Genomic DNA, 27,505 nt, shown 5'->3' with positions numbered 1-27,505 from the left:
AGGCTAAGAGTCCGGGTCAGGTGTCCACCAGGCACTTTGAAGTTCTAATTTTTAACCGGGTTTGCAGCTGCAAAGCCGTCGCCTTCCAGGCTGACCCGAGGCAGCCTCGGGGTTCTGGCGCTCGGGCGCCCAGGGCGGGCATGTTGGGCCGTCTCCCGCCATGTGCGCTACGAGCGCGGCTGGGCGCCTGGTTCGGGGCTCCCGGGGCCCGGTCGTGCGTTTCCGACGGGGATCGGCGGGGATCGGCTCCCCACGGGCCTCGGAGGGAGTGGACGCTGCCGGTGAGCCCGTTCGGGCGGCTGAAGGCGCGGCTCCCGTGCCACCTGCTCGTGCGGCCCCTGGATCCCCACGCGCACCCGGGCGGCGACCGCGTGCAGGTGGCGGTGTGCGGCGTGGGGCTCGAGGCGGGCGGCCTGGACTCCCTGCAGGTCGAGTACGACGCTGCCCGGCAGGAGATGGCCATCCTGTCCGACGACATCGACCCCCGGGCGTCGGTGGAGGTGAACGCGCCCGTCAAGTTTGGCAAGTGAAGTGGAGACGGGTGTGGGGCGTAGCACCGCTGTCTTAGGTTTCTTCCCATCCTGTTTTCTGACTTAATTGGCCCCATTCAGGAGCCCTCTTTTCTAAAGTGACACTCTTGGATTCCCGAATAGTATCCAAGAGTCAGGATCCCAGTTTAAGTTAAAACCGAATGGAAGCATGACTTGGAATAAGCAAAGTCTAATGACTTTGTGGAGACCCCGTGTTCTTCTTTGGCCACAGCCATTAGCAAAATGATTCGTCGTTTAGTGCTGAGGTTTTTGATAACCTATTCAGTGACTCGGTGTCCACCTTGTTCACATCGTGGGGCTGGCTTCCTCCTCAGCTCTGTATATAGCTGCCTCATTACTAACCCGGAAAAACGTACTTGCTTTCCAGCAGACACCCAAGCTAGTAGGTCTGCCCGTTCTTTTAGGCGTAAGTAAATTCTCTGGGAGTAGCGAGCTTTGAAGCGATTAGTAAGGCTGCCTGGGAAAATTCATAATAGTACCTACAAAACATATTTCTTAGATATTTGGGTCCCGTTGTTTCCCAGATGCAAGTAGACACGTCCTTTTCTAGGAAGGCTTCCCCAGGCCGCCATTCTTCCTGGAGCAGAAGGACGATGATGATAACAGCATTTACCTAGCATGAGGTTATTTTTATTAACCTTGACAGTCGCGCTATAGAGTAGATACTCATTGTTACCATTTTAGATGAGGAAATTCAGACATTAGGAAATGTCATAAAACAAGTAATATAAATGAACAAACAAGAAACCCAGGGGTGTTATGAAACTTACTTTCTAGAAGCCTTTTCCACCTGAAATACAAAGAGATGGAGCTAGGGTTTGAGCTGGCTGGAATGGCTCAGCTGTTATGCTCTTTTGCATCTCAACTAACCGAGATGAGTGAGAGGATGTGCCCTCCAAATCTAATAACTTGAAGGTGCTGGAGAGGCTCTACCACATACAGATTAAGGTGTTGTCTTAGGGTTTCTGTTGCTGTGAAGAAACACCATGACGGCAATCAGAGGTTCAGTCCGTAATCATCATGGTGGGACATGGCGTCCAGGCAGCCATGGAGAGGTAGTGGAAAATTCTACAACTTGTGCAGGCAGCAGGAAGTGGTCTGTCTCACTGGGCGTGACTTGAACATAGGAGACCTCAAAGTCCACCCCTACAGTGATACACTTCCTCGAACAAGGCCACACCTCCCATTAGTGCCACTCCCTTTGGGAGATGTTTTCTTTCAAGCCACCAGAGGTGGGTATCAACAGAGAGCTAAACAAAGCTTAAGACAGCACCTTTGAAAATGGATGCTACCTCCGCTGGCAATCCCAGATCTCGTTAGCTCTAACCAGAAGCCTGTTTCCAGTGTACTGTCTCCAGGCCTGTGTTCCATAGGTCTCTCTAATCTATATAGCTAGTTATTTGTTCTTCTGACTTGCGGAGGAGTGACTGAGTGGACTGGACATAGCATCACTGCTGTGGTGTCCAGCCTCAGCTCTTCATCTGAGCATCTCCCCAAAGAGCAGAGCGTGTGCAGAATCCCATTCCTCTTCTGTGTGTTTGTCAGGGCTGCCTATCTCTTGCTGTGTGACAGGATTCAGTTGTGTGGTTATGATCGTATCAGCATTTGACTTTTTATTCTCTTTTCTTCTCGCTCAGCGTGTTGTTGCTAATTTAAACCATTGCAATGCAACTGAGGAGATTCCTTCTGTAAATATTAGAGTTGTGGCATTGGGTCCCAATAACTTGCTTGGGTGGAACATAAGGCTCGGGTTTTTTTTCTTTTTTTTATCAGTTTCATACAAGCTAGAGTCACCTGGAAGAGAGAGCCTAGCCTCAATTGAAAAAGAAGGATGCCTTCATCAGACTGGCCTGTAGGCAAGACTGTGAAGCAGTTTTTGATGTATGGTTGATGTGGGAGTGCCCAGCCCACTGTGGTTGTCCTGGTTTGTATAAAGAAAGCCTGCTGAGAGAACCATGGAGAGCAAGGCAGTGTTGTCTGTGGTCTCTGTTTCAGTTCCTGCTTTGAGTTCATCCCGACTCCCCTTCGTGATGGACTGTGAGCTATGAGATAAACCCTCTCCTTCCACAATGGTTTTGGCCAGCGTTTTATCTCAGCAACAGTAACTAGGACAATAGTATTTATTGCTGTACTCTGGGAATCATTGATATTGATGTGAACTGTGTATTCATTATCACTGTTTAGAATCTTGTTGTTGTTTAGTCTGTTGAGACAGAATCTCTCTACAGAGCCTCCACTGTCCTGAACTCACTATGTGACTAGGCTGAGACTGATTCCTATTTTTCAAACTTTCCTCAAAAACACTCTTATTTATCCACAATATTGTAGCTTTAGTTCTTCTTATCACTAGGTTTTAGAAAGGGGTTCTGGTTATTAAAACTTGTTTCAAGTACCCTGTGATATAGCTGTATGGCAATAATCCCATTCTGTGCTTGTGAAAGGCAGGAGTAGAATCTGAACGCCTGAGTCACGATCACATACTCTGACCCATGCTGTTGTGATATGCTTCTGATTAGGGGATCAGTATTTCAAATCTTCTGGAACGTAGGTCAAGGCTAGCCGACCTTCCTGACATTTGGTGACTCGTTAGTTCACTGCCGTGTCCTTCGTCCTTTGTGTGGGTTCTTTAGATGAGCTGGGAGCTCCTAAACTATTGCACATGAGGCCTGAGTACCAGCCTGTAAGAACGGCCATCTCTGCCCCTTTATCCTCTCTTTAGATCAGACAAGCCAGGAGATATAGTCTCTAGAGGCCGTTGGAAAGGCCCTGCATTTGGTCCTGCTGCGTGGTAACGACTCTCACTTTCAGGGAGAAATGACACCACTCTTCCCAGTACTGCAGTGAATCCCTGAGGACCTGGTATCTGGGGATATTAAGATGCTCTCAGACCAGGCACTCACTTCTTCCTTCTTTCTGCTTTTGCTTCTAGATTTGAATATCGAGTTGTTGGAGTCTGGCTCTGTAAAGGTACAGAATGTTGAATGTGATCGCTGTGAAATCAGAACTGCACAGGGGACCAGCGTCTTGGAGGCTGTGAAGGTGAGTGTTTCTCACTCTGTTCCAGTGGTAAAAATACTTTCAACTGTAAAGCACAGAAACAAATACAAGACTTAATTAGTATTCAAATTATCATTCATCTTTTAGAAAGTCTTAAAATATGTGGCTATTTCATTAATTTTTTAAAAAAAAACATGAAATGCTTCACAAATTTGTGTCATCCTTGCACAGGGACCATGCTAATCTTCTCTGTATTGTTCCAATTTTAATGTATGTGCGCCAAAGTGAGCACTGTTTCTCTCATTTTTAATATACCAGAAGCTCTTTACTGGAGTACAAGACAGCTAATTTTACAGAACAACAGATAATTCATCTATTTTTTAGTTAACAATTTTACATCCATTTCTCTTAAAATGAGATTGGTCTTAGCCATAAATGTTTTAAATTATACCTCCACTAGAGAGTTTGCTGGTATTTCTGTAGCAGGCTCTCTTCTGGGGGCCACTAACCAGCTCCCAAATAATGACGTGGAGATCTGTTAGTTATGGATGCTTGGCCTTAGCTTAGGCTCTTTTCCTGCTAGCGCTTATAACTTAGCCCATTTCTCTTCATCTATGTCTCACCTCAGGGCTTTTTGCCTCTCTTTCCTTCCGTGTGTCTCGCTGCTTCTCATGTCTGCCTGGCGTGGACGTCTGCTTACAGCGTCACACATTAGAGAGACTCCGGAAATCCACTTCAGCTGAGAGCTTCAGATATGGAAGCAGAGCTACTTTTGAAGAGTTCTAGAAAGTTCGTTAATAACCTGGGTTTCAGGTTCACACCTGTGACCGTGCTGTGTTAACCACCCTGTTAAGACAAACCCTTGTGAGAACAGTTGGTTTCGCTCTTTCATACTTCCCTTACAACTGATTCCTGGCCTATTTTATGGACATGCACAGAAGAAAATGTTCCGTAGTATTGTGCAAGTTTACTCACTACCCTCTGTGGGTTTTGTTTTGTTTTGTTTTGTTTTTCAGAGCCAAAATTTGCATGTTCAAACGAAAGGAGGCAACGTGATCTGTCTGGGAACGGTTTACGGAAACATAGACATCCAAGCCTCACACCACAGTGTAAGATTGAAACTCAGGGGCCTCAGCGCTGCTGCCGAGCCTCCCAAAGGGAAGCTTCCATAGGATTTGCTATGAATGTTTTCTTCTTAGTGCAAGCTCATGTTTGGAAGTGAAGTGGTTAAAGCTTGTAATATAAGTTTTAGTGTGTGATTTAATACCTTTGATAGTTAATTTAGTTCATTATAATCGGTAAACAGTTCATATTTAATTCGGACTTGTCTCTTTAGAGACTTTTATTTTGATGGTCATGAATTGTAAGTAATTCCACTTATGGGAACTGGGATTTGTGTAGGTGCTGTATTTCCTTGAACACTGTGTTCTCCCTGGCTCGCTGCTGTCTGACCGATCGTGGGTCAGTTCTGAGATACGCGTGCAGTTATGACAGCACTGATTAGAGGACATGATGTCGGGAGAGGCAGCAAGACAGCAGGGCCTCTGGATGAGCTGGAGGTGGAATGAGCGGTTGATAGGCTCAAAATCCGTCATGTACTCAGAGAATTCATATAAAAATTGAAAAAGCATCTGAAATCAGCTCTAGTGTTTCCACAAGATGGCGCTGGGAGACAGAACCACCGTCCCCAAAGCCCCGCCTCAGAGATTTGCTGTCACAGAAAGATGGTGTGTTTTGTAAGCTGTTTTCTTGCTTCCAGTTGTTTCTCATGCTGCTAACAGGAAAGTTAAGGTCTGGGGACTGTGACTTCTCGGTTGCTGCTGTGATGGGTAGTGTTTTGGAGCTTACAAAATAATCAGAGGTTATGAGCTTATCCTGTAGCTCGTTGCTGGCAGTTTTTAAAAATGATCACATGGTGTTTATTCATTTATTTGTGTGAGTGTGAGTGTGTGTGCACAGTGCAGGTGTGCACGCGCGCCAGAGTGCACACGTGGGGGTCAGAGGGACACTAGTAGGAGTTGGTGCTCCCCTTCTCCCATCTGGGTTGTTAGACTTGGCAGCAGCTGCTCACGGGGATCTGCTGGCTCCTTGTGGTGCAGTGGCGTCAGGGGGGCTGTGGCGTTGTCTCTGCTGGTGCAGAGGAGTCAGGTGGGCTGTGGCATTGTCTCTGCTGGTGCAGAGGAGTCAGGTGGGCTGTGGCATTGTCTCTGCTGGTGCAGTGGACTCAGGTGGGCTGTGGCATTGTCTCTGCTGGTGCAGAGGAGTCAGGTGGGCTGTGGCATTGTCTCTGCTGGTGCAGAGGAGTCAGGTGGGCTGTGGCATTGTCTCTGCTGGTGCAGTGGACTGGGGGCTGTGGCATTGTCTGGTGCAGTGGACTCAGGGGGGCTGTGGCATTGTTCCTGCTGTTGTCAATTTCCCATTACTTTTTTTCTGAGAATCTGTGGGAAGTTGTTAAAACAAGTATTTAAATATATGATAAACTTTTTAAATTAAACTAGGCAAGTGTTTCCAGAGCCTGTAGCCTTATGTCATGCCCTTGGAGATGACCCTTAGCTTTTTTTCAGTCAGATTACCACCTCCGTAGAAGTACAACAGTCAACCCTTGCAGTAATGTGTAGTGTTACGTGTGATATTACATGTGATGCCACCATAAGATCCCATGTTTTCTGTGGGGGTCAACACTGGTGTCTTTCTCAAGTGCTCTTCACCTTGTTTCTGGAGACAGTTTCTCACTGAACCGGGAGCTCTGGACTTTGGCGACGCAGTGAGCTCTGGGATCTGCTATGCCCACCTTTCCCGCACAGGGGCTATAAACTGGTGGTACTAGGTTCACATGGGTGCTGGGGATCCAGACGCGGGGCCCGTGCTTGACTGGTGAGCACTGTACTAATGAGCTGTGTCTCCAGCCCCAGAATTACAAGCTTTCCATCAGAGATGGCCACGTTAGTTGTTAATTTGTCCTGATTGACATGGGTACCAAACATTTCTTCACTCCTACTTCCTGTGGAACTTTCGTTTCTTTCTTGAGTATGGTGATGTGCTCAAGACTTAGTATAGATATTTTTCTATTTTTCCTTTTAAAACATTTAAAAGTTTATTTAAAAACATAAAAAATATAATTACTGGTTAACAGCACATATTGAGGATTAAACTTCCTGACTCAACCACTTACTACGTCTTGAGACTTAAGACAAGTTACTTAACATTTCTGTGTCTCAATTTTCTGGAAAATGTGGTCACAGTAATGGAGCTGTCTGAGAAGACTGATAGAAAGATTCAGGCATTACTGCAGGGAAGGGGCTGCCTGTGACACAGCGCTTGCCTGCCGTGAGGATGAAGGAAGAGCCGTAGGAGAGATCACCGGCACTTCCCTGCCCTGCTTGGCGCTGTTTGAAAGGAAGTATCAGTGCACTTACGCAGACGAGATGATGAAATTAAATGGACATCATAAACAACAGGACTGTCAGTGGTGTGGCTGTTTTAAATGGTATTATTAATTTCAGAATTGGCCTTTTATAAATTGAGAAAGCATAGATAGTTTATATGGCTGCAGGTTAACCTGATAAGTAACACTTGTCACTTCTGACTACAGAGTCACAGTGCTTCCTAAATACTTGATTTTTGTTACTTGTAAGAAGTGTGTGTGTGTGTGTGTGTGCGTGTGTGTGTGTGCGCGCGTGTGTGCATGTGTGTGCATAATGACCAAGTGTAGGGAAAAATCCCTCCTTATGTTAAAATTAATTTTAGCAATACCTCTCAGGAAGGTATTTATTTTCTGATCTACCTTTTGTCCTCTCTTTAAATAATTTCTATTAAAAATCAGAGTGTACAGTTTAATGTAGGCAATCTGCATGTGATACTTTTATCCAGTAATATTTTTGACTGCAAATAAGATTTTTGTCAATATTTTGCTGTAAACTGAGCTAACCCAAATTTAATTTTTCTAATTTGTGACCCTGGGAGAATTTAGGGTTTCTGGGAAATTGTATGAATGATTGGCAGCTGTGCTGTGCTGGGGTTTTACTTGCTTTCGTTGGCGTTGGTTGTCAGTGTGTTTTCTGGCTTCCTGGGGGTGTTTTTCACTTTTAATGAACAGTATTGATCCTTGGTACTTTCCAGACCCTCATAAAGAGTATCTGGAAATCCAGCTTTATTCACGTGGTAGCAGGCAGTGTCTAGGTAGAAGTGCTCCTTAGCTGATTCAGGGTGCTTTAAATGTTCCAGTAAATGTTCTTCTTTTGGTGTAAAACAGCCCCGTTCCCTGTTGAAAGGCCAGAATATTCCATTTTGTTGCCTGTTTTATAGAAATTCTTGGAGAGTATGAACATTAAGCAAGTTTTCATGAGTAGAGTTTGTAGGTAAAGACTTTTTTGTTGGAAGGTTGTTTCTCTTTCTCTCCCCCCCCCCCCCCACCTCTTTTTTCCAGTTTTCGAGACAGGGTGTCTCTTGTAGCCCTGCTGGCTCTCAGTCCGTAATCAACTTAAGATAAACAAGTAGTTAAAAAGCAATGTGGTAGTTAAAAATACAAGAAGTTACGCACTGTGAATCCAGAGGGGAAGCAGTTTTACCGTATGCCCCTAAGACCCACTAAGTACTTTTCTTTCTTGTTTTATACTATCGTCTGTAGTATTTCATTCTTGAAACTCGATCTTGTTTGCTAACATTTGTTAGCATTCTTTACAGTTTTTGGAAAGCTCGTGAGGAGGGATGAAGCCGGTGTCATTGTGTTCAAACAGCAGTACTGCTGGTTTCAATGCCCCATGTACTACTTCAAACTGTTCCTGGGCAGAACAGTGGCAAGCCATCATAGTAACTGAGTGTGTGGTACCAACACTTTCATATTAACACGTTTGTTTATAACATGGTAGAGATGATGTGGAATTCCCAACTGTCTTTGTTTTACATGCAAACATTATTTGAAACAAACACATACTGAATTTTGTTAGGGACATTTAAGGACGAATAAGAATTCCTCTCACTTTGTTCACTGGAAAGCGACTGCCTTATTAAATGCAAAGTGGAAAAGTTTTAGAAGGTTATAGTTATTACATCAACACGTGAGAAAAGCCACGTAGCTCAGCAGCATCTAAGCAGGTGAGGCTCAAAATGCATTCATGAGATTAATATAGGGATGGCAGTACATTGGATTATTAATCAGATGAAAGATACACACAGGGCACCTTCTGTAACAAGCATCTCCCTGCTGTTACTGTTGAAATGGAAGATGGATTCAGACATAAGAAAAGCACAGGGAACGTAATCAGTATAAGAATGTGTAATAGAAGCGGGGGAGACAGAGTGATCATTTGGAGAATATAATTGTGCATGTGGACTTTCTCTAATGCAAATACATCTTTGGAATTAGTGAGTTTATTGTGGTTGCTAGATTAAGTTCAAATATAAACATCAAGAAGATAACATGAAATTTCAAGAGCTGCATTGTGTAATAGCACTTTAAGAATGTCTAGTTGGAATAAACAAGTAAGATAAATTCTACAAAGAAAGCATAAAACATTGTTAAGAGAAACTAAAGAAGGCATAAATAAATGAAAGACTCGGGCGTTGTGTTGGCTCTGTTTCCCATTCTGCAGGAGAGTGCATGTTGCTCACTGTCTAGGCAGCTAGAGCTGGGAGTCGGTTGTCAAGATGTGTATTTCTCATGGAGTTGGTATCATTGTAGATCAGCAGTTCTCAACCTTCCTAACGCTACAACCCTTCAGTACAGTTCCTCCTGTGGGGTGGCCCTCAATCATAAAGTTATCTCGTTGCCACTTCATAGCTGTGATTTTGCCACTGTTGTGAACCATAAACATCTGATATGAAGGGTATCTGATGTGTGACTGCTGTGGGGGTTGTAGCTCACAGGTACGAACTGCTGTTCTAGATGACCTTCTGGTTGTTACAGTTTGTTTTATAATGAACTGCTGTTCTAGATGACCTTCTGGTTGATACAGTTTGTTTTATAATGAACTGCTGTTCTAGATGACCTTCTGGTTGTTACAGTTTGTTTTATAATGAACTGCTGTTCTAGATGACATTCTGGTTGTTACAGTTTGTTTTATAATGAACTGATTGCAGTCTCTCTTTACCTAGAGTGTGACCGTAGATAAACTTCAGGGAAGTTGCGTTAATATATCTACAGAGGATGGTTTACTGAAAGTCAAGTATCTTTATACCGAATCTTCATTTTTGTCTTCGGCTGCTGGGGATATTGCATTAGGAAATGTTCATGGTAAGATGACAAGGGCCTGATACATTTCAGGCTTTTCACACAGCACAAAATTTAAGGGATGAGTGTGTAGTTCAAGAAGGGTCAGGAACTGGCTTTTCACACAGCACAAAATTTAAGGGATGAGTGTGTAGTTCAAGAAGGGTCAGGAACTGGCTTTTCACACAGCACAAAATTTAAGGGATGAGTGTGTAGTTCAAGAAGGGTCAGGAACTGGCTTTTCACACAGCACAAAATTTAAGGGATGAGTGTGTAGTTCAAGAAAGATCGGGAACTGGCTTTCTAGATAATTAGTTGCAGACTAGCCATCTTTTTAAAAAAATCTACAAAAATAAACTTACAAGCTAACTTTATTTTATTTTACCAAGAATTTGCAAATTATGCTGTTATATATGAAGCTAATGGTAATTCTGATTTTTTTAAAAAAGATTTGTATTATTTTACATTGTGTGTGCATGTGTATGCATGTGTGTACAGCATGTGCGTGCTCTATCTCCAGACCCAGTAGTTATGATATGTAAACACATGAAAGAAATGAAATAAAGGCAGTCTGAATAAAGATGGATTTTTATAAGAAAAACAATATCAAGGAAATAAAATAAAGGCAGTATTAATAAAGATAGATTTCTTAGTGGTTACTTTTTATGATAGGAGAGGTAACAGTGAAGTAGGTTAAACATTTGGGTAGATCAGATTATAGGAACTCTGTGGTACTAATGTTGGGTACGGTGCATTCATGTGTTTTGTGCTGGCAGAGGTCCTCTAGTACTGTGCTATCTCAGTGGTCTTTAAGTATCCTCTTGTGATGTCCTGAACGTGTCTCTACAGAGGGCAGCAACACTTAGTGAATGTTTGCATTGTGGAGAGAAAGAGACCACAATGGTGAGAGACATGGCCAAGGCTGCTGGCGGTCAGTGCCACTCTGCCCCTTTGTGTTTCCAGAGAGCATCTGATCCAAATCCAGCTGTATTTTCTGAAATACGTGCTGGTGGTATTAAGACCCGCTTAGTCCTCGGAAGAAGTGCATTCAGCGTGTGCACGTCTGCTAAATGTCCGTCGGCCGTCTTCCGGGAAGCGTGGGCTTGACCGCTTTCCCATAGATGGTCGGCTCATTTCACTCCTTAGTAAGGCGGAATGCTGGTGTCTGTACATTTGCAACACTCCTGAGTTTTAGCAGGGAGCATAAATCTAAGTTGTATTAGGATTGGCTAGTGCTGGTCAGGTTAGCAAGTAACAAATCGGGGATTGGCTAGGGCTGGTCAGGCTAGCAAGTAACAAATCGGGGATTGGCTAGGGCTGGTCGGGCTAGCAGTGGTCTTCTGTTAGAGAGGGAGAGTTTAGGAGATTAGAATAACCTTCCACCTCGGTTTGATAGCTGAGCTCAACAGTCCCTACACTGATAACATTACTGGAACCTAAAATAGAGCAGAGCTATATCCAAATAAAACAAATGCTTTTCTTACCTTTTTTGGTGTTATTCATTGTGCATTGAGTTCTAAGCAGTAGCAATGCAGAAGTGAAATATTAATAACTTGTAATTTCATATTTTAAGTGACTTCTAATAAGCATCACATTACTATGGTGACCATAGTTAAGGTATTCTATCTAATATAATAGATATTTTAGGTATGTTGGGCTCTGCAGGGGGAGTCATAGGCTCTGCTACAGTTCAACTTACTCGTTCAACACAGTTACTGGCTGACTACTGTGTGCCGGATTCCCAGGGGCCAGGAGTGTGGACTTGGGCAGGAAGTGATGCCCACCTTTAAAGGACACACAGTTGTTGTCCCTGGCTGTCCTGGAACTCGCTCTGTGGACCAGACTGGCCTTGAACTCACAGAGATCCACCTGCCTCTACCTCCTGAGAGCTGGGATTAAAGGTGTCCATAACCACTTCCCAGTGAAAATATTTTTGAAATATTCTTTATAACCATTCTCAGCTCCCCAGCCTTTTGTTCCACTGTGTTTGACTGTGTAGTACGGCTCTACTATTCCAGAGGGATGTCAGCAGACACATGTCACTATAATGAGAAGTGGTCTTCATTCTCTGTGAGCCTTAAGCTTTTGGTTTATAGCTGTAATAATCATTTTCTCAAGACTTCATATCATAGTCAAGTTTGAGAGTCATATTTTCATCTAAAAATGGTATTTTGCTACATTAATTTAAGGCTATTTTAAGTGTATAGGATCAGCTTTCTTGTGTATATGAGACTAGACTCACTGGCTAGGTGACTAAAACTATGTCTCAGAGCGGCCTAGCTGGGTTTCTGACGTAAGATCTCTCCTGGATTATAATCATGATGTCATTCTGGGCCGTGAGCTCTCTGTTCAGGCGGAGTAAATATGGCTCCGTGCCTCCTCATGGCTGTTGCTGGAATGCAGTTCATCCTGTTAGCCAAAGGCCCCTTGATTTCCTTGTCGAAGGGCAGTTGACAGTGTTACAGCTGACTTCCTGAGAGTAGCAGGGACTCGAAATACAGAATTATAATCTTTTTATAACCGAATCATGGAGGTGACCACCCAGCACCTTTCTCCCGCTCTCTTTGTGTGGCCTGCAGGTGATGGAGGATCCCGCAGAGAGCGTGGGTGCTCCGAGGGAGGACTAGTGGGAGCGTTTGAGAGCGACTGCTTTTGACTCTCGTCTGCACGCGGTGCTGAGACCGCATTTACGGGGTCTGACAGCTGGACGCGTTGTAGAGCACACCAGTGAAGTAATGTTTACCCGACACACTTCACAAGGTCTTCAAAGCCTTGTAGTGGCCTAGGACATAAAAATAATTCCATGGGCTTCCCCATGAAAACCATGTTCTTACCCTACATAAGCGCGCCCCTTGTCTTGTGCTCCCATGAAGGTGATGGGTGTTACACCTTTGCAGCCACTTTTGCCATCCTGCAAGTCTGACGACGGGGCACATGAATTGTGCCTTTCTTTTGACTTTTTCCAGAAATTGACATACTATTTTCAAAATATATGAGATAATTTTCAGTTGATTGATTTATTTTGAATTAATATTGAATTGACTAATTTTGAATCAAGTTATTCCTTGTTTCTGTAGTTGTAGGGTATATTAGAAAAGATGATGTTATTGTACACATTTTGGAGAGAGAAGCTCTGAATTTCTGGTTCTGGGGGTACTTGTACCTACAGACACACATGGGAAGAGAAACCCTGTTTTTAAACTAAAGAGGCTGAGAGGAATGGTTGCAACACCCTATCATAATTCTGGAAAACGTATTTTCACGGCATAGTGGAAAGCTTTGAAGCCTTTTTCTTTGTTAGTCATACATCTGTGTATTCATTATTGTTATCCCAAACCACTTTAACACTTGGCTCAGAAACTACTTTAATCCAACAGATGTGGCAACTGGGCTGGAAGAAAAAGACATTTCCACGAAACATTTGTGTTCTTGGCTGAAACTTGGCTTTGTACTGTCTAATTAGTGAACTGGTGTTGATGTTTAGGTTGAAAAGGTGGGGGAAGTACATTTTGTCAGGGTGTCATTGCTTTCTCTCCATGTATATGTGTGATTGTTTTGTAAGTATGCTGTAAACCCTTCAGTGTGGGAAGAGAGGAGGAGGTTATATCCCCAAGTCATTTTCTCTGACTGGATTTCTGGTGCTGACAGGAATGACCACAGCGGGAGTAGTAGTATAAGTGGCATTGTGGGTGTGCAGCTGTGCATTAGGGTTCTCGGTAGCACGGTTCCTTCTTCATTATCCCTAGTAATATGAAATTCTCACTTTCTCTCTTTTGCAGGAAATATCGTATTACAAAGCAAGATGGGTAACATTACAGTAGGTATGTGTCAAGGTGCTGGTTGGTAATGGCTTACAACACCTGTTATTGTGATGATTTATTAAAATCTATAGTTCATCTCACGAGCCTTACTCGATATGTAGGTCATGTATAGACAGGCCAAGATGAATGTGTCCACTCAGAGAAAATGCCCTGGACCTAGTATTAAGAAAGGAAATCATATAAATTTCTTGAGTTCTTTAAACAGCTGCGTTCACTCTTTGAAAAAAATTACACTTATTTGTGTGTGTGTGTGTGTGCAAATTGTTTCCAAAATTGATATCATTTGATGTCAACCATTAGGCATGCCAATACCTTTTTCATCTGTGTTTATGGGTGTCTATATGTCAGGAATTCTTTTACTAAGTGGGAATATATTAGTCTGAGTGCCCGGAGAAAAAGAACAGACATGTAAATAACAAAAGGTGATTTCAGATCACCGTGGGTGCAAGGAGGAAATAAGGGTGATGGGACAGAGATTGCTTATGGAAAGAAAGTTACTGCAGTTGGGCATTCAGGGAAGAAGAGAGACATTTTAATTGAGGTTACCAAAATAACAACTAAAAGGCTTGTAAAATGATGTGTAAAGAGCTCCCACACAGAGGGCTGGCAAGAACAAACATTAGGAATGAGGTGGGTTTATCAGTTTTAATGATGTGCTGGGTGTGGCGGGAGACGAAGTGAGACTAGGTCTTAGAACCTTGTGTGTGTCGCTTCCGTCCCGAGAAGGCTCAGATGGCGGATATCACATGTTCAGGATGCTCAGCCTGTGGGATCTCTTTCTGAGACAAGACCATGCTGAAATTAGGATGGGTGAGCAGGAGAAAGCAGGGCCGATGAGCTGGTGATGGGACAGGAGTGCTGGCGGAGTCTGTTCCCTGTGACCTCTTCAAGGCATCGCCAAACTGGGTTTCATCTTTTAAGAAGGTGAACGTGGCTTGGCTCACACACCCCCTGAGGACTGTTTACCCCTTCTTATTTGTGGAATACCTAGAGGGAACCCCATGGAAAACTTGAAGTCGCTTTAAAATTCTACCCTTTCAAACTCTTCTGTCCTGTGTATAAAATCTACCTGCCCTTGCATTTTGTGTAGCTTTAAGAACATATGAACCAGGCAACAAACAACTTGTCCCTCCTAATAGCTTGGAAGTTGAAATTTAAAAATATTTAAAACCTTGCTTTGAACATGCTTATTCAATTTTGAAGTTTTCCATTTATCTAAAAGAAAACAACACATTTAAAATGCTAACTTTTCAAGCTTAGTTGTTTTTCTCCTGTCAACGGAATATGCTGCAACTACGTGTTTCTTTGCTTGAGCCTGGTGTTAGCTGGTGGTTGACATCAATATTTCACTTTTGAGTTATTAAAAATAAAACAGCTCAGTGGTCTCTGGACGACAAGATTTTGTCCAGAATTCTATTGGTAGATAATTCTCTGTGGGAGTCTACGTACTCCTGTCTCATCTGTAGTTTCTGTTCTCCAGGAGCTGTGGGACTTCTTCACAGCAGCTTCTCCGTATAACCTTTAAAGTATGGAATTCTTGTGGATAAAGTCATCATTTTACTCTAGATGATTAATTTATCATTTCAACAATCATATTACAGAAAGTTTTTTGCTGCATAACTTTAAAATGCAAACTGCTGGGTTTTATTAATCTAAAATTTTTGAGAGTTTTTTCATTTTTCATCCATGAGTGCTTGTGTTTACGTCATCCCCACCCAATTCTCTCACCCTGCCAACTCCTCCAATGCCCCCTCAAATTCATGACCTTCTCTGTTTTACACACACGTGTATGTGTTCATAAAAACAGGCTACTGAGTTCACGTGTGTGTGTGTGTTTGCGCACACGCGTATGCATGGCTGACTGGAATCAGATAGCCTACTATGCCCTCATTCCTACAGAAGACTTACTGTCCTGCCCGCAGCCATATATTGCCTACAGCTTTGAGATTTCATGTTTTCTACATAGGTTTTAAATGTCACATTTGTGCTTACTCTTTATGAAACACATCTTGAGTTTTTTGACAGATTTGAAAAATGAGACATTAGCAAAGCTCGGCACTGATAACATTCAAATATGATTACTTTGTAACTTATTATCTTCCCTGTGGTGAAGGGAATAAAGGCATTGTTTGTGGCTCACCTCACATTCTTGTAGAGCCCCCTTTCCCAGAGAACTAGTTTTCAAGCACTTAGTTCAGGCTGGGATGACCTGTGTACACATTAGGAAGCCTGCATGTTTGTGATCGTAATATATTTTATATGGCTTCTTTAATCAGAGGTTTCTGTTGGTACTCATCTAGCAATGTTGTAGCCAGTCTCTGTCATTTACCTAATGTCCTCATTTACTTACATTGGTGTTTACATCTGATGTCCTCATTTACTTACATTGGTGTTTACATCTGATGTCCTCATTTACTTACATTGGTGTTTACATCTGATGTCCTCATTTACTTACATTGGTGTTTACATCTGATGTCCTCATTTACTTACATTGGTGTTTACATCTGATGTCCTCATTTACTTACATTGGTGTTTACATCTGATGTCCTCATTTACTTACATTGGTGTTTATATCTGATGTCCTCATTTACTTACATTGGTGTTTACATCTGATGTCCTCATTTACTTACATTGGTGTTTACATCTGACACCTGAAAACTAATAATTGGCGTCTGACAAAGGACCTTTTGGTATAAATTTGAGACAAATTATTCTAAATGATCTTTGTGCCAGATCTTGAATAATTCACTTCCAAGTTTGATTGAAGTTATTTAAAATTTGAAAGAAAAGCATTGCCTTTGTGGATAATATATTTTCTCTCCATATTTTATAAAAGATATTATTTCTCACGTGATTTTCACCACTGTTCTTAGTTTGCTTCTCGATTGAAGTAGGCAAAGCCCTTGATAAAATACGCTTTTAAGAGGGGCTCCTGGAAAGAATATGCTGTGGCCTTCTCAGTACGGTCAGGCTGGATATTGCACTAAAGTTTCAGTGGCCACGGGGGTAGGGAAGATGACCTTTAGCACTGGCACTTCAAGTCATGCTCCAGTTTCCTTGTCTCTGACTTTGTTTCCCCTTGACCTGAACCTATTGGTCTGCTGAAAACAAGAGACATTGACAACATGGGGAAGTTTGAGTCCATAGAAGGATTAAGTTATGATTTCCTTACTCTGACTTGAAGATACCTATTCAAAACCAGAAACCTGTCCAGAAGTATTAACTGAAAACAGAAAACAGCCTCCCCGCTTTCTGTGATTGCTCCACACCCTTGCTGCCCTCCAAGCAATGCAGTAAAGCCTGTGGATGACATTACTCTCCTAGAGCGGGTTTGCTGAAGAGAAGCTGACTGTCTCACTAACCTTGCCCCTGTTTATATAGACGGAACACAAGGTAAACACTTTTGGCTAATACTGGTGATCTACTAAATTTGTCAGTTTGAGAATAAGCGGAATGATCAAGTGATGCTTTCTGGTCTTGGCATTGGCTGCCAGTTGTTACCACCCTTCCCACAGCCAGACTTCAGGCCATGAACCGTGGGGCAGGAGAGATGGCTCAGGGGTTAAGAGCACTGGCGCTCTTCCAGAGGACCTGGGTTTGGTTCCCAGCACCCACATGGAGCCTTCACTGTGTGACTCCAGTTCAGAGGGCCCAGTGCCCTCTTCTGGATTCCTTGGTACCCAGCAGGCAAGTGGTACATAGACATTCTTCCTTACCAGCAACACCATACACGTAAAAAGTTAAATTAAAAGTTTAAGAAGAGATGCATTTTCAGAGTTCTGTGGGTAAGTTTTGTTAGCTGTCTGGGTGTATGTTTCTAAACTTTTAATACTTGTTTACATTTTGATAAAAATAATAACACTGCTATGCAGAAAATGAAAAGCCTCGCAAGGTCTGTGGGTTCTTACCCATACATTGAAGCAGGGCCTTTATTTCAAGTTTATAATCCCATCAAGAACAATCATAGTTATGCTTTCCTCTCTCCCAGATTCGTCCTCTGGGTGTCTGAAGGCCTCAAGTCAGCAGGGTGCCATAGATGTTTCTATCAGCCAGCTGGAGGAAGTGGTACTGACTTCACAGGAAGGTGAGCCAACTGGACTGTCAGTGCTTGTGTGTGATGAGAGGAGAGGATGATGTAATGTGTGATGTAATGTAATGATGTAATGTTGGGAGACAGGGATGATGTAATGAGAGGAGAGGATGATGTAATGTGATGATGTAATGTGATGATGTAATGTTGGGAGACAGGTGGTTGGTTATCTCCCATTAGATCCTGATCTAGCCAACCAGACATCTTTATGCTTAGTACAGATGGCCATGGAGACAAGCTTTCTTTCTGTACAACAAGCGAACATGGTGTTATACTTTGACGGTGAATGGCGCTGTGCAGTAGGATGTGTTGTGACCCTGCACTGTGATTGTTCACAGGATCTCACAGCTAACGGAGTACTTTTTCTGATTTAGTCCTTTAGAATCTAGAATCTTCCTTTGGGATAACCAGCAGACCGCACTGAAATACTGTAGCTGACCGCTAGTCAGCTGGAGTCCAGATGGTTTTGTTATTTCTCCTTGCGCTCTAGCACGACTGAACACCCAGGCTTCTGTGGGTCACGTGGCACAGTGCTGTGGGGAGCATCAGAGTGACTGAAGCAGGCTGGTCCTTGCTCTGAACCTGCGTTCTGACTGCAGCCGTGGTGGGCACTTGAGCCAGTCCTCCGCCGAACTTCATGAAATGAAATAGCACTTGTCCGGGCCTTTGCACGCATGTGGTGATTTCTGCCCCTTTTTGGTGTGGGCTTGCTGGGTGGGGAGTCAGCAAAGGAGATCTGGTAGTTCCTCGTGTTCTGATGCCCACACTCCTGACAGCCATGACAGGTGTTTTCAGAGGTTGCTTGACTGCCTGGGAGAAAGAGAATTCGCTGCTGTTTACATCGGTATACTGAGGAGAAAAACAGTAAATCAGGAGCAATATTTTAATAAAATTTATAATTATTTGTGTTGTCTTACTCTAAATTTACCGCAGGCTCTATTACTGTCAAGGCCCCATCTTCTCTACGAGCTTATTTAAAGTTATCAGGGAAAGAAGTGGTTGTGGATGCAGACGCTCAAGTTCATGACATGGCCAAGGATCATAAAGGTGGCGGCGTGACGGTCACAGGTAAGCAGACTGCGGTGAGTGGATGGCCACCGCGCATGCGTGCGCGGAAAGGAACCTGCGTATAACCACGGGTAGATGGCCACCGCGCATGCGTGAGTGGCAGTTCTCAGGGCAGTTCCCGTGTGCTTGACGTTGTTCTTCCAGTGACTGTCAGTGACGTGGTGCAGACACCGTAGAAAAGACCTCACGTAGGGTCACTCAGTGCGTCTGTCCTTACGTCTGGGCCTTTTACATTATTACACAAGCCTTAAGTTAACTGCGTGGTGAGACAGGAATCCTGTTTGCTGTGCACACTGTAAATTCTCTCTTTTGGTGTGGCAAAGTCTCAGTTCCACAACTTGAATAATTTTTGTGCATTTTTCATTACTTCTAGCTACACTAATGCCTATACTGTCTTTAAGTATTTGTTTTAATGGTTACTAAAATTATTGCTAGCATTTCTCTTTAAATTCTAATACAATGTCAGGAAGAATACTGAAGTAAACTGCCCGTGTCCATGTGCTACAGGCTCACCCGTGAGACCATGGCCATGGATATGAAAGGGTGTTCTTAAAGTCAAGTTTCTATTGAGTTTTAGAATTCAGTTTCATCAATTTACTTATGAACTTGATTGTGGTGTATCTAGCTCCACACCCTGAAGTACCTGTGGTACAATAAAGAATGTTAAAGGAAAGACTGACATTTGTCCTGCTTATCTTGTATGGACGCCAGCACTGCTGCTCAGCTACATCTCAGTCAGACTGCAGCGAAACACACACACACACACACACACACATACACACATAGAGTTCTCGGCGTATTACTGCTTAGAGTGGAAACCAGGGCTGGAGAAGAGACTCAGCCAATAAAATGCTTGCCTTATGAGCATGAGCACTTAGGTTTCACCCCAGAACCCACACCCACATATTTAGAACAAACAAACAAACAGATTATCATAAGTAATCGTAGCACTGGGGAGGTGGCCACAGGCTGGTTCCTGGGCTCTCTGGCCAGCCAGTCTCGCCGACTCATACAGGATGGATAAGACCCGAGGAACAATCCAGGGGCTATCCCCTGGCCTCCACGCACTGGAGAATCGGGCCAGAGGTTGGAAAGAAGCTGGAATGTGACCTAAGTCCTTGGGTTCTATTTTGTAACGTAAGAATAGATTTTATTGCTCCAAATAAGGAAAAAAAGTGCAGTCTTTTGACAGTTTTAGAAATAACTGCTGTTTTTGAATATACAGAAGTAATTTATTAGTGGCATATGTATATTTAGGATCATATTGGGGAGATTCAGTAACTGGAAACAATGCTGTCAGGTTTATGTATGGAAGGCTTTTTGTTCTTTACGTCTACTGGTGTTTTGCCTGCACGTATGTCTGTGTGAGGTGTCAGAAGCCTTGGAACTGTAACTTTGGACAGTTGTGAGCCGCCGTGTGGGTGCTGGGAATTGCACCTAAGGCCTTTCTGGAAGAGCAGCCAGTGCTCTAACCGCTGAGCCATCTCTCTGGCCTGTACGCTTTTCAAAGCATTTACTTAAATATGCTGATAGAGAATTAATGTTGGAACCGTTTTCGTAACACTTGTGTCCTTATATTTCCTTAACAGAGTGTGAGATTTTGGAAATACCATGGGTAATGAGACAGACAGAGCCTTTGTTCATGTCCACCAAAAGGGCCAGGATTTGCTTCTGTTCATTGTGATCTTTGTAGAGGATGATAGCACTTGTATAACATTTTTTTTTTTTCTGAGACAGGGTTTCTCTGTAGCTTTGGAGCCTGTCCTGGAACTAGCCCTTGTAGACCAGGCTGGTCTCGAACTCACAGAGATCCACCTGCCTCTGCCTCCCGAGTGCTGGGATTAAAGGCGTGTGCCATGACCATTTGACTTGTATAATATTTTTGAAAAGAAAAATCTCCCAGGCAGGATGCAGTTACAGGGATTAAGTTTTCCTCTCACCTGAAACAATGACAGAGGAATAGTAAAATACATTTTTCATCAGTTTTGAAGACACTGACATCAGGCACTTAAAGAAAGCGATCGCTGAGGGATAGAACCAATGGGAAGAGAGCCCATGGTGGCTTTGATGACGTCATCAGGGTCCAGCACAGCTGGAGAGGGAGCTGCTGAGCATGACTCTGGCTGACTCTGTGCTGAGGGGATGGAGACAAGCTTCCAAAGGCAATGGGGTCCCGGATCACACAGTGATGGAGGACAGACCACCAAAGTCTGTTCAACCAGAGCGAGCTTTATCCCTGAGAAAGAAAAAATCACCATGGGGCACACAAAGCCTATCAGCTATAGCTGTGACCACAGCCAGAGATCAGGCTTCTGAAACTGTGGTCATGGGGCTGGTTCTGGGCCTCCTCTTGTAGTAAAAATCAAGCACGGGGTGTGGGCCAGAGAGCTCATACAGCCTTGAGGTCAGGCTTAAAGTCACACTACATTAGAAGTTTTACAGCGTTTGGTTATAGGATGTTAGAATATTAACTTAGGATGTTTGCAAAAGCCTGTGGCTGATACAGCCGCTTTTCACTGTCCCTGAAGGAATGCAAGACATACAGGCAGAGGATCCCCTAGAGGCCGCAGTTAGAAGCTAACCTGTGTCTCCAGTACCTGTCTGGCTGGGAGGCTGGGAGGCAGGAGGCCTCTGTTCACAGTGACTGTCAGGATGTCTGCTCTTAAGGCAGAAAGTGTTTGTTAGAGTAAACAGTGACTGCCAACTTTATTACTTTTTTCTCCCAAAATGTGTTTGGTCTTACAACTTTATATTTCTATATTCTATTCCTAGACTCTTCAACACAGGTCTAGGATTTATAAAGGTGATCATGTGATTGTCTCCCAGTCCACTTATATGTCTTGTCTCCCAGTCCACTTATATGTCTTGTTGTATTTGTTAACAAAGTATGTTAAACCATCCTTGTAGCTCCTGGATACAATTTGCCTGTATTAGACTTACAAGTGTTAATACTGGGGATTTCTGTGTCTGTGTTCCTCAGGAATTTTTTTTTTTTTTTTTTGGTTTTTCGAGACAGGGTTTCTCTGCGGCTTTGGAGCCTGTCCTGGAACTAGTTCTTGTAGACCAGGCTGGTCTCGAACTCACAGAGATCCGCCTGCCTCTGCCTCCCGAGTACTGGGATTAAAGGCGTGCGCCACCATCGCCCGGCTTCCTCAGGAATTTTGACCTGAAGTTTTCTTTCTTCTTGGGGATTTATCTGGTTTGCCTAGTAGACTAATACTGGCTTCATTGGAGTTTGGAAGTATCGCTTCTGTTTCTGTTTGTTTGAATAATTTAAGAAGTACTGGTTGTAGCACTTCTTTGAAATTCTGGTTCTGCTATGAATCTCTCTGGGCTTGGGCTTTTTGGGTCTGTGTTGCTGAACTCTCCCTAGTTTAAATGTGGTGGTTTGGGTAAATACAGGCATTTGTTCATTTAAGTTTTCTAACTTAATGGAGTATGGGCTGCTAAACAATCTCCTTATGATATTCTTTCTTTGTATCTGTTGTAATTTTTCCCTTTGATTTTTGATTCTGCTAATGTATATCATCTCTTTCTTCTGGTTAGTTTGGCCAAAAGACTTTCAATCCTATGTTTTCAAAGAACCAGCTCTTAACTTGAATTTTCCTTGACCCTATCTCATTAATTCCTGCCCTGATTTTTATTATTTCCTGCCATATATTGGATTTTGTTTGGTTTTTGCTTTTCCAAATTCTTGAGTTGTATCATTAAGTCATTTATTTGAGTTCATTCAATGTAAGCAGTGGGACTTAGGACTTAATGAATTTCCCTTTTAAGGAATACTTTTAATCTCTTCCCCAGAGGTTTTATTGTTCTGTGTTTTCATTTTCATTTAGTCCCAGGAATGTTTTTTCTTGATTTCTTTACTCATTCATCATTTCGTAATGTGTTGTTTCAGCTCCCCAAGTTTGTGTAATTATGAGAAAACTGTTTGCTTTTGCTTTTAAGTTTTTTGCACCATGGCCAGATAAGATACATGGAATTTTATCATTTGTCCTGATTGTGTTAAGATTTGGTTTTTGTCCCAGGATGCAATCTACGTTAGAGACGTTTCCATGGGCTGCTGAGTAGAATGCTTGTACTTGGCATTTGAGTAGAATTTCCTGTAGACCTGTTATGTTAGGTCAGCTTGGTGGATAAGTCATTCAATTCTGACATTATACAGTTTGTTTGTCCAGATGACCTGTGTGTTGGTCAAAGTTGAGTGGTGAAGTCACCTACTGGGTGTAAGGTAGTCTGTGCTTTTACTTCTGGCAGTACTCTGCAGCTTGGTGCATATACATTTGCGGTTGTGACAGCTTGTCCACTTCCAGGCCCCGTGTGTTCACAACACTCTCCCATCCTTCCGCTCTGTCAGTCTTTAAAGCTGAGTTTCTTGTAGACAACAGAAAGATGTTTTGTTTTTTTTTTTCTTACAGTCAGCCCATGTCTTCTGGCTGGAGAGTTGAGGCCGTGAATGTGTAAAGTTATCGAAAAGGTGTATCTCGGTTGTAGACGGGTAGACGGGTCATTGTTTGTTTTCAGTTTGTGTTCCAGTAACTAAGGCTCCATCTGCCTTCTTTCTCTGGTCTCTTGGCTACACTTACTCCTTCCTCTCTCCAGTACAAAGCAACACTGGTTCCAGTGTTTTTGAAGTGGAGCTGGTTTGGTGGAGACGATTTCTTTCAGCCTGTTTATACCATGGCAAGTTTTTATTTCTCCTTGACTATGGCCGATAGTTTTCCTGGGTGTCGCGTCCACCCTCGACCAGCAAGGAAAAACGCAACACCCGGAGCTCTTCTTGTAGCAGTTTTCGGGACTTTATTCACAGCAATCTATCTCCTTCTCCTTCTCTTTCTCTCTCTCTCTCTGGGCAAACCTCTCCCAGCCCTTAAGTAGGCACGGGCTGCCAACCCCGAACTGCCAGGTGGGCACTGCCCATAGGTTCACGCATATGCAGGCAGCTGATAATCATTGCGTGATCATAGCATAGGTCAGGCCTTAGCCATCTCAGGAGTTGACTATACATCTCCATCAGGTGTGACACCACGCAGCTCGCTACACCTGGGCACAGTAATTAGACTGGTAACCGTGGTATTTTAGGATATGTTCTTAGAGGTTCTTCTGACTTTTAAAGTTTCCATTGAGAAGTCAGCTTCTGGTAGGTTTTCCTCTGTGTGGGACTTGTGTTCTTTCTTTGTGCAGCTCTCAGTGTCCTCTGCTTGTGACCGTTGTCTTCGCTGGGCTATGCTGGTCTTGCCTTTGGTGTGCTGTGTGCTACGTGTGTCTGTCTTTCCTTAACTTGGGAACGTTTTCTTTTATGATCTTATTAAATATGGCCAGAGACACTGACGACGGAGTCTTTTCTTTCATTTATTCCTAGACTTCAGATGTGGTCTTTCTGGTGTTCTGTAGTGTTAAGTTAAAGTGTGACGTTCACATGCCAGAAAGGTTAGAAGTTATTTGGGTGAAGCCGACCCTCGCGGAAGAGTGGGAGGGGCAGGAGGAGCAAAGGTGAGGTGTGCGGGCTTGGGTGTATCGAAAACACAACAAGGAGAGCGCACGGGAAAGCGACCCAGGAAGTGGCTCTAGAGCAGGGGCAGGGCGTCCAGGACACGCTCCCAACTGTGGTTCAGGGGGAAGGGAAGGGAGGCGAGAATGCAGAGAACCTGGAGTGTGACATAAAGACCACATAGTACAAAGGAACATGTCCTCAGCTGAGACTGTCTCATGGTATTAACAGGGAAACAACCGTAGGAAAAAGAAAGTGTTGATGGTGGATGCAGGAACATACCCACAGCTCCCTCAGGTTCCATCGTCGTCGCTGGTTTTGCTTCCGTGGCCCTCATGAGAGACTGCGCAGGGTGTGTTGATGGCAGAGGCGATCAGTAACTAGAGCAGCAGAGGGGAGAGAGAAAACGTCTCGCTGTGTGACTGCCACTGTTCCCAGGACAGGAGGGGGAAACAGAGGGGCCCAGCAGGATGCAGAGAGAAGGCTAAGCTGAGGCCCCGGGGACAACAGGGGCGAGGAGGAGCTGTTCCCGAAGTTCTACAGATACCACCGTGAACACTCAACAAGTGTTGATGCTTGGGGGAAGCTGCCTGCTACAATGTGGACATGGATACAGCCTCAGTTACCTTGGAAAAAGAAAAACAGAAAATTTTAAAAGTACAGTTCTTTTTATGTAAATACAAATAATCACAGTTACAACGCAGATCAGTGATGGCTAGGTTGTGGGGTGAGGGAACAGCTGGCTCCTGGGCAGGAAAGTATGTTAGCCAGCCTTTGGTTACTGTAACAATTATCTGAGCTCACAGTTTGGGGAGCTCCAGTCTCTGATCAGCAGGTGGCCCCTTTACCTGTGGGTGTGTGCTGAGGCAGCTGCTCACCTCGGGGCTGCAGAATGAGAAGAGCGTAAAGAGGGGCTGGCACACTCCCGTGACCAAAGACTTACGTATGACGGGACCCACTTCAGGAAGCTTCCACCTTCCCATAGTGCAGCTGGTGATAAAGCCTGTAACGCAGCCTGTGGGGGACAGGGTACGGATAGATCACAGTGTGTGAGGAGATGTAGGAGGGCTGATGTGCTCGCTGTCTTGTGGGGAGAGAGCTCCACACTTGTCAGACTGACTGTGTTGCGCACCTCAGATGCAAGCAGTTTAATGACCCAGCCTGCACTAGAACCAGTGTGACAACTCACCTCAGTTCTGACGGAGTGAGCGAGGAGCAGCCCACATCCGCTCTTCACGGCTTTCCTGACTGACTTGTTTCCACAAGGTGCTCACTCTTAGGCATTTCTGCCTTTTTTGAGATAAACAAGTAAGATTAGTCTGCTTAAATATTGTTCTTCGCTACTAAACTGAACGTGGTGCAATTCTGTATTTCAGGACTCATGAATCAAGCAAGGAGTCAGGAAAGGTGGATAACCGCCGTCGCCCCCAAAGGCACCGTGAGTTTTAAACATCAGAGCTGGTTTCAGTCTCTGAAACTGTTGAACTGAGAATGGCTTGGCCGTGTCTGTCAATTCTCACATGGTGTAGCAGACAACAGCATCAGCGGGAATGCTGGCGAGCTGTCTCGGGAGTTCCGCAAAGGTGCACTTGACTACAGTTTGTTTTCTATTGCTGTGTTCCAAGTTACAGAAGCCCCAAGACATGTTTGAGGCCTCCGGGATGCCTGAAACCACAGGCAGTGTCAACTCCTGTAAACCGTGTTTCTTTATAACACACATGCCAGCTGAATGCCTTTTCTGTTCAACTAAGCGGTTACATACTCCGAGCAAAACTCTGGCAGTTCTTCCAATAGCAAACAGATGCTTCCTTCCTTCTTCGCAGGGTCCCACCCGTGCATCCACCCTGACCATAGGGCCCAGCTGCCTCAGCATATGATTTGTTTTCTTACCAAGTCAAGAACTTTTACATTTTTCCTTAAAGCATTTTGTGGCTTCTCTTTGTCAGACCCAGTGCAAATGTCATTACAACTGTACCTTAGAGCCATTACCAACATAAGGACTTCTTGGACTCTGGCACCGTAACACCACTGTGATGGCTGGAAGGCCAGTGTGGCCGCTGCATGTCTGACGGACAGCTAGTATACACAGATAGCATGATGTGCACACAAAGGAACGGCTCACAACCTGAACGGAACAGTGTAAGGCTTCCTCCTGCTGCTTCAGGTGACACACAATTTAAAACTTATGCTTTACTTCAGAATTTATCAGCTACAAGTTACTGAATAAAAAGCGAATCCTTGGATGGGGGCAAAAGAACAGTTCTACCAGATTTAACGACTTCAGATGGCCTTTAGCAGCTTATAGTTGGTGATGTGGGCGTTGTGCTCCGTGCGTCTCTCAGCTGGATGTTATCTGGGGCTGCAGGGAGAAGGCTCCCAGGTTCACTCACATTATAGGGAAATCGCATTTATGCCTGTGTGACATTGTTGTCTCACTGCCTTCCACAAAGGGTCACTCTTTCCGTATGCTATCTCCTTCCTCGTGGGGACACACGGAGCCCTCCTGCTCTGAACGTCTGACTTCCGTATAAGCTGAAGAAAGCTCTGCTTGGTTGGCCAAGATATTTAACATGATTCTGGGCATGTCACATTCTCTCCACGACGCCCACTCAAGAGATGACTGTGTCAAGGCCCAGGTGTCAGTCACCTTAGGATTGTTACTGCAGCCCACATGAGAGAGTTTCTTAGTACCTCCTGTAGCACTGTCTTTAAGTTGTGAATCAAACACTTTTCATGTAGGAGAAGCAGTTGCTTCTGATTTACTGTGTCTTCACAGTGGGAAAGAACTGTTACTCTATCATGAGATGTATGAAGATACAATCACTTTTATAAGGCGGGCTATAATTTATAGAATTCCTCTATGAACTCCATTTCTTTAGAAATGGCTACTACAACATTAACTATACTACACTGAGCAGATCAATTTGTTGGATTATTTTTGATTTTGATAAATTAGTGATTAGACACTGATTTCAAATAAACTTTTCTAGATATTATTTATAGTAAGTCTCCTTTTACTGCTGTCCCATTTCTTTACATTCTTAACAATATCTTGTTTGTGAAATAAAGTCCGCCCTGTCGGTCTGTGACTGTCCCCTTAGAATTTATTCTTAATAAAACAGAATTTATATAAAATGGACTGTCTCACATGCTGGGACATTCTGTGCGGTGCTTGTGCGGTGAGCTGTTAAGCAAAGGAAATGACGAGGCAGTACAGCAATTTTTATAATATTTTCCCACTCTTAGGCAATTAGAAAAACATTTCATGACTAAAAATAA

The 27,505-nt window shown here is 43.7% G+C and overlaps 1 protein-coding gene and 1 non-coding gene across 2 annotated transcripts; one reads left to right on the top strand and one right to left on the bottom strand.

The window, feature by feature from the left end:
• The first annotated feature begins 73 nt into the window (after positions 1 to 73).
• Positions 74 to 27,294, top strand: LOC121458944 (protein FAM185A-like). The gene is made up of 8 exons (XM_041668379.1): positions 74 to 522; positions 3,481 to 3,590; positions 4,565 to 4,657; positions 9,642 to 9,780; positions 13,536 to 13,577; positions 17,566 to 17,661; positions 18,601 to 18,735; positions 25,603 to 27,294. The coding sequence occupies exons 1-8, from the start codon at positions 141 to 143 to the stop codon at positions 25,713 to 25,715; spliced, it is 1,110 nt and encodes a 369-aa protein (XP_041524313.1). The 5' UTR covers positions 74 to 140; the 3' UTR covers positions 25,716 to 27,294.
• LOC121459166 lies at positions 3,737 to 3,840 on the bottom strand. The gene has a single exon (XR_005975921.1). It is a non-coding gene; the product is annotated as a U6 spliceosomal RNA (small nuclear RNA).
• Positions 27,295 to 27,505: the final 211 nt, after the last annotated feature.

Source organism: Microtus oregoni, unplaced genomic scaffold, assembly GCF_018167655.1.
Source record: "Microtus oregoni isolate MIOR12 unplaced genomic scaffold, Mior012 000018F_ref0000195, whole genome shotgun sequence".
Classification (NCBI taxonomy): Eukaryota; Metazoa; Chordata; class Mammalia; order Rodentia; family Cricetidae; genus Microtus; species Microtus oregoni.
This window is presented reverse-complemented; position numbering and strand designations above follow the sequence as displayed.

Bases quoted from the DNA above. Each gene is read 5' to 3' on its own strand.
- LOC121458944 (XM_041668379.1), top strand. From the start codon at position 141: ATGTTGGGCCGTCTCCCGCCATGTGCGCTACGAGCGCGGCTGGGCGCC. The intron at 13,578-17,565 runs GTATGTGTCAAG...CCTCTCTCCCAG, and splicing joins GATGGGTAACATTACAGTAG to ATTCGTCCTCTGGGTGTCTG. The intron at 17,662-18,600 runs GTGAGCCAACTG...AATTTACCGCAG, and splicing joins GGTACTGACTTCACAGGAAG to GCTCTATTACTGTCAAGGCC.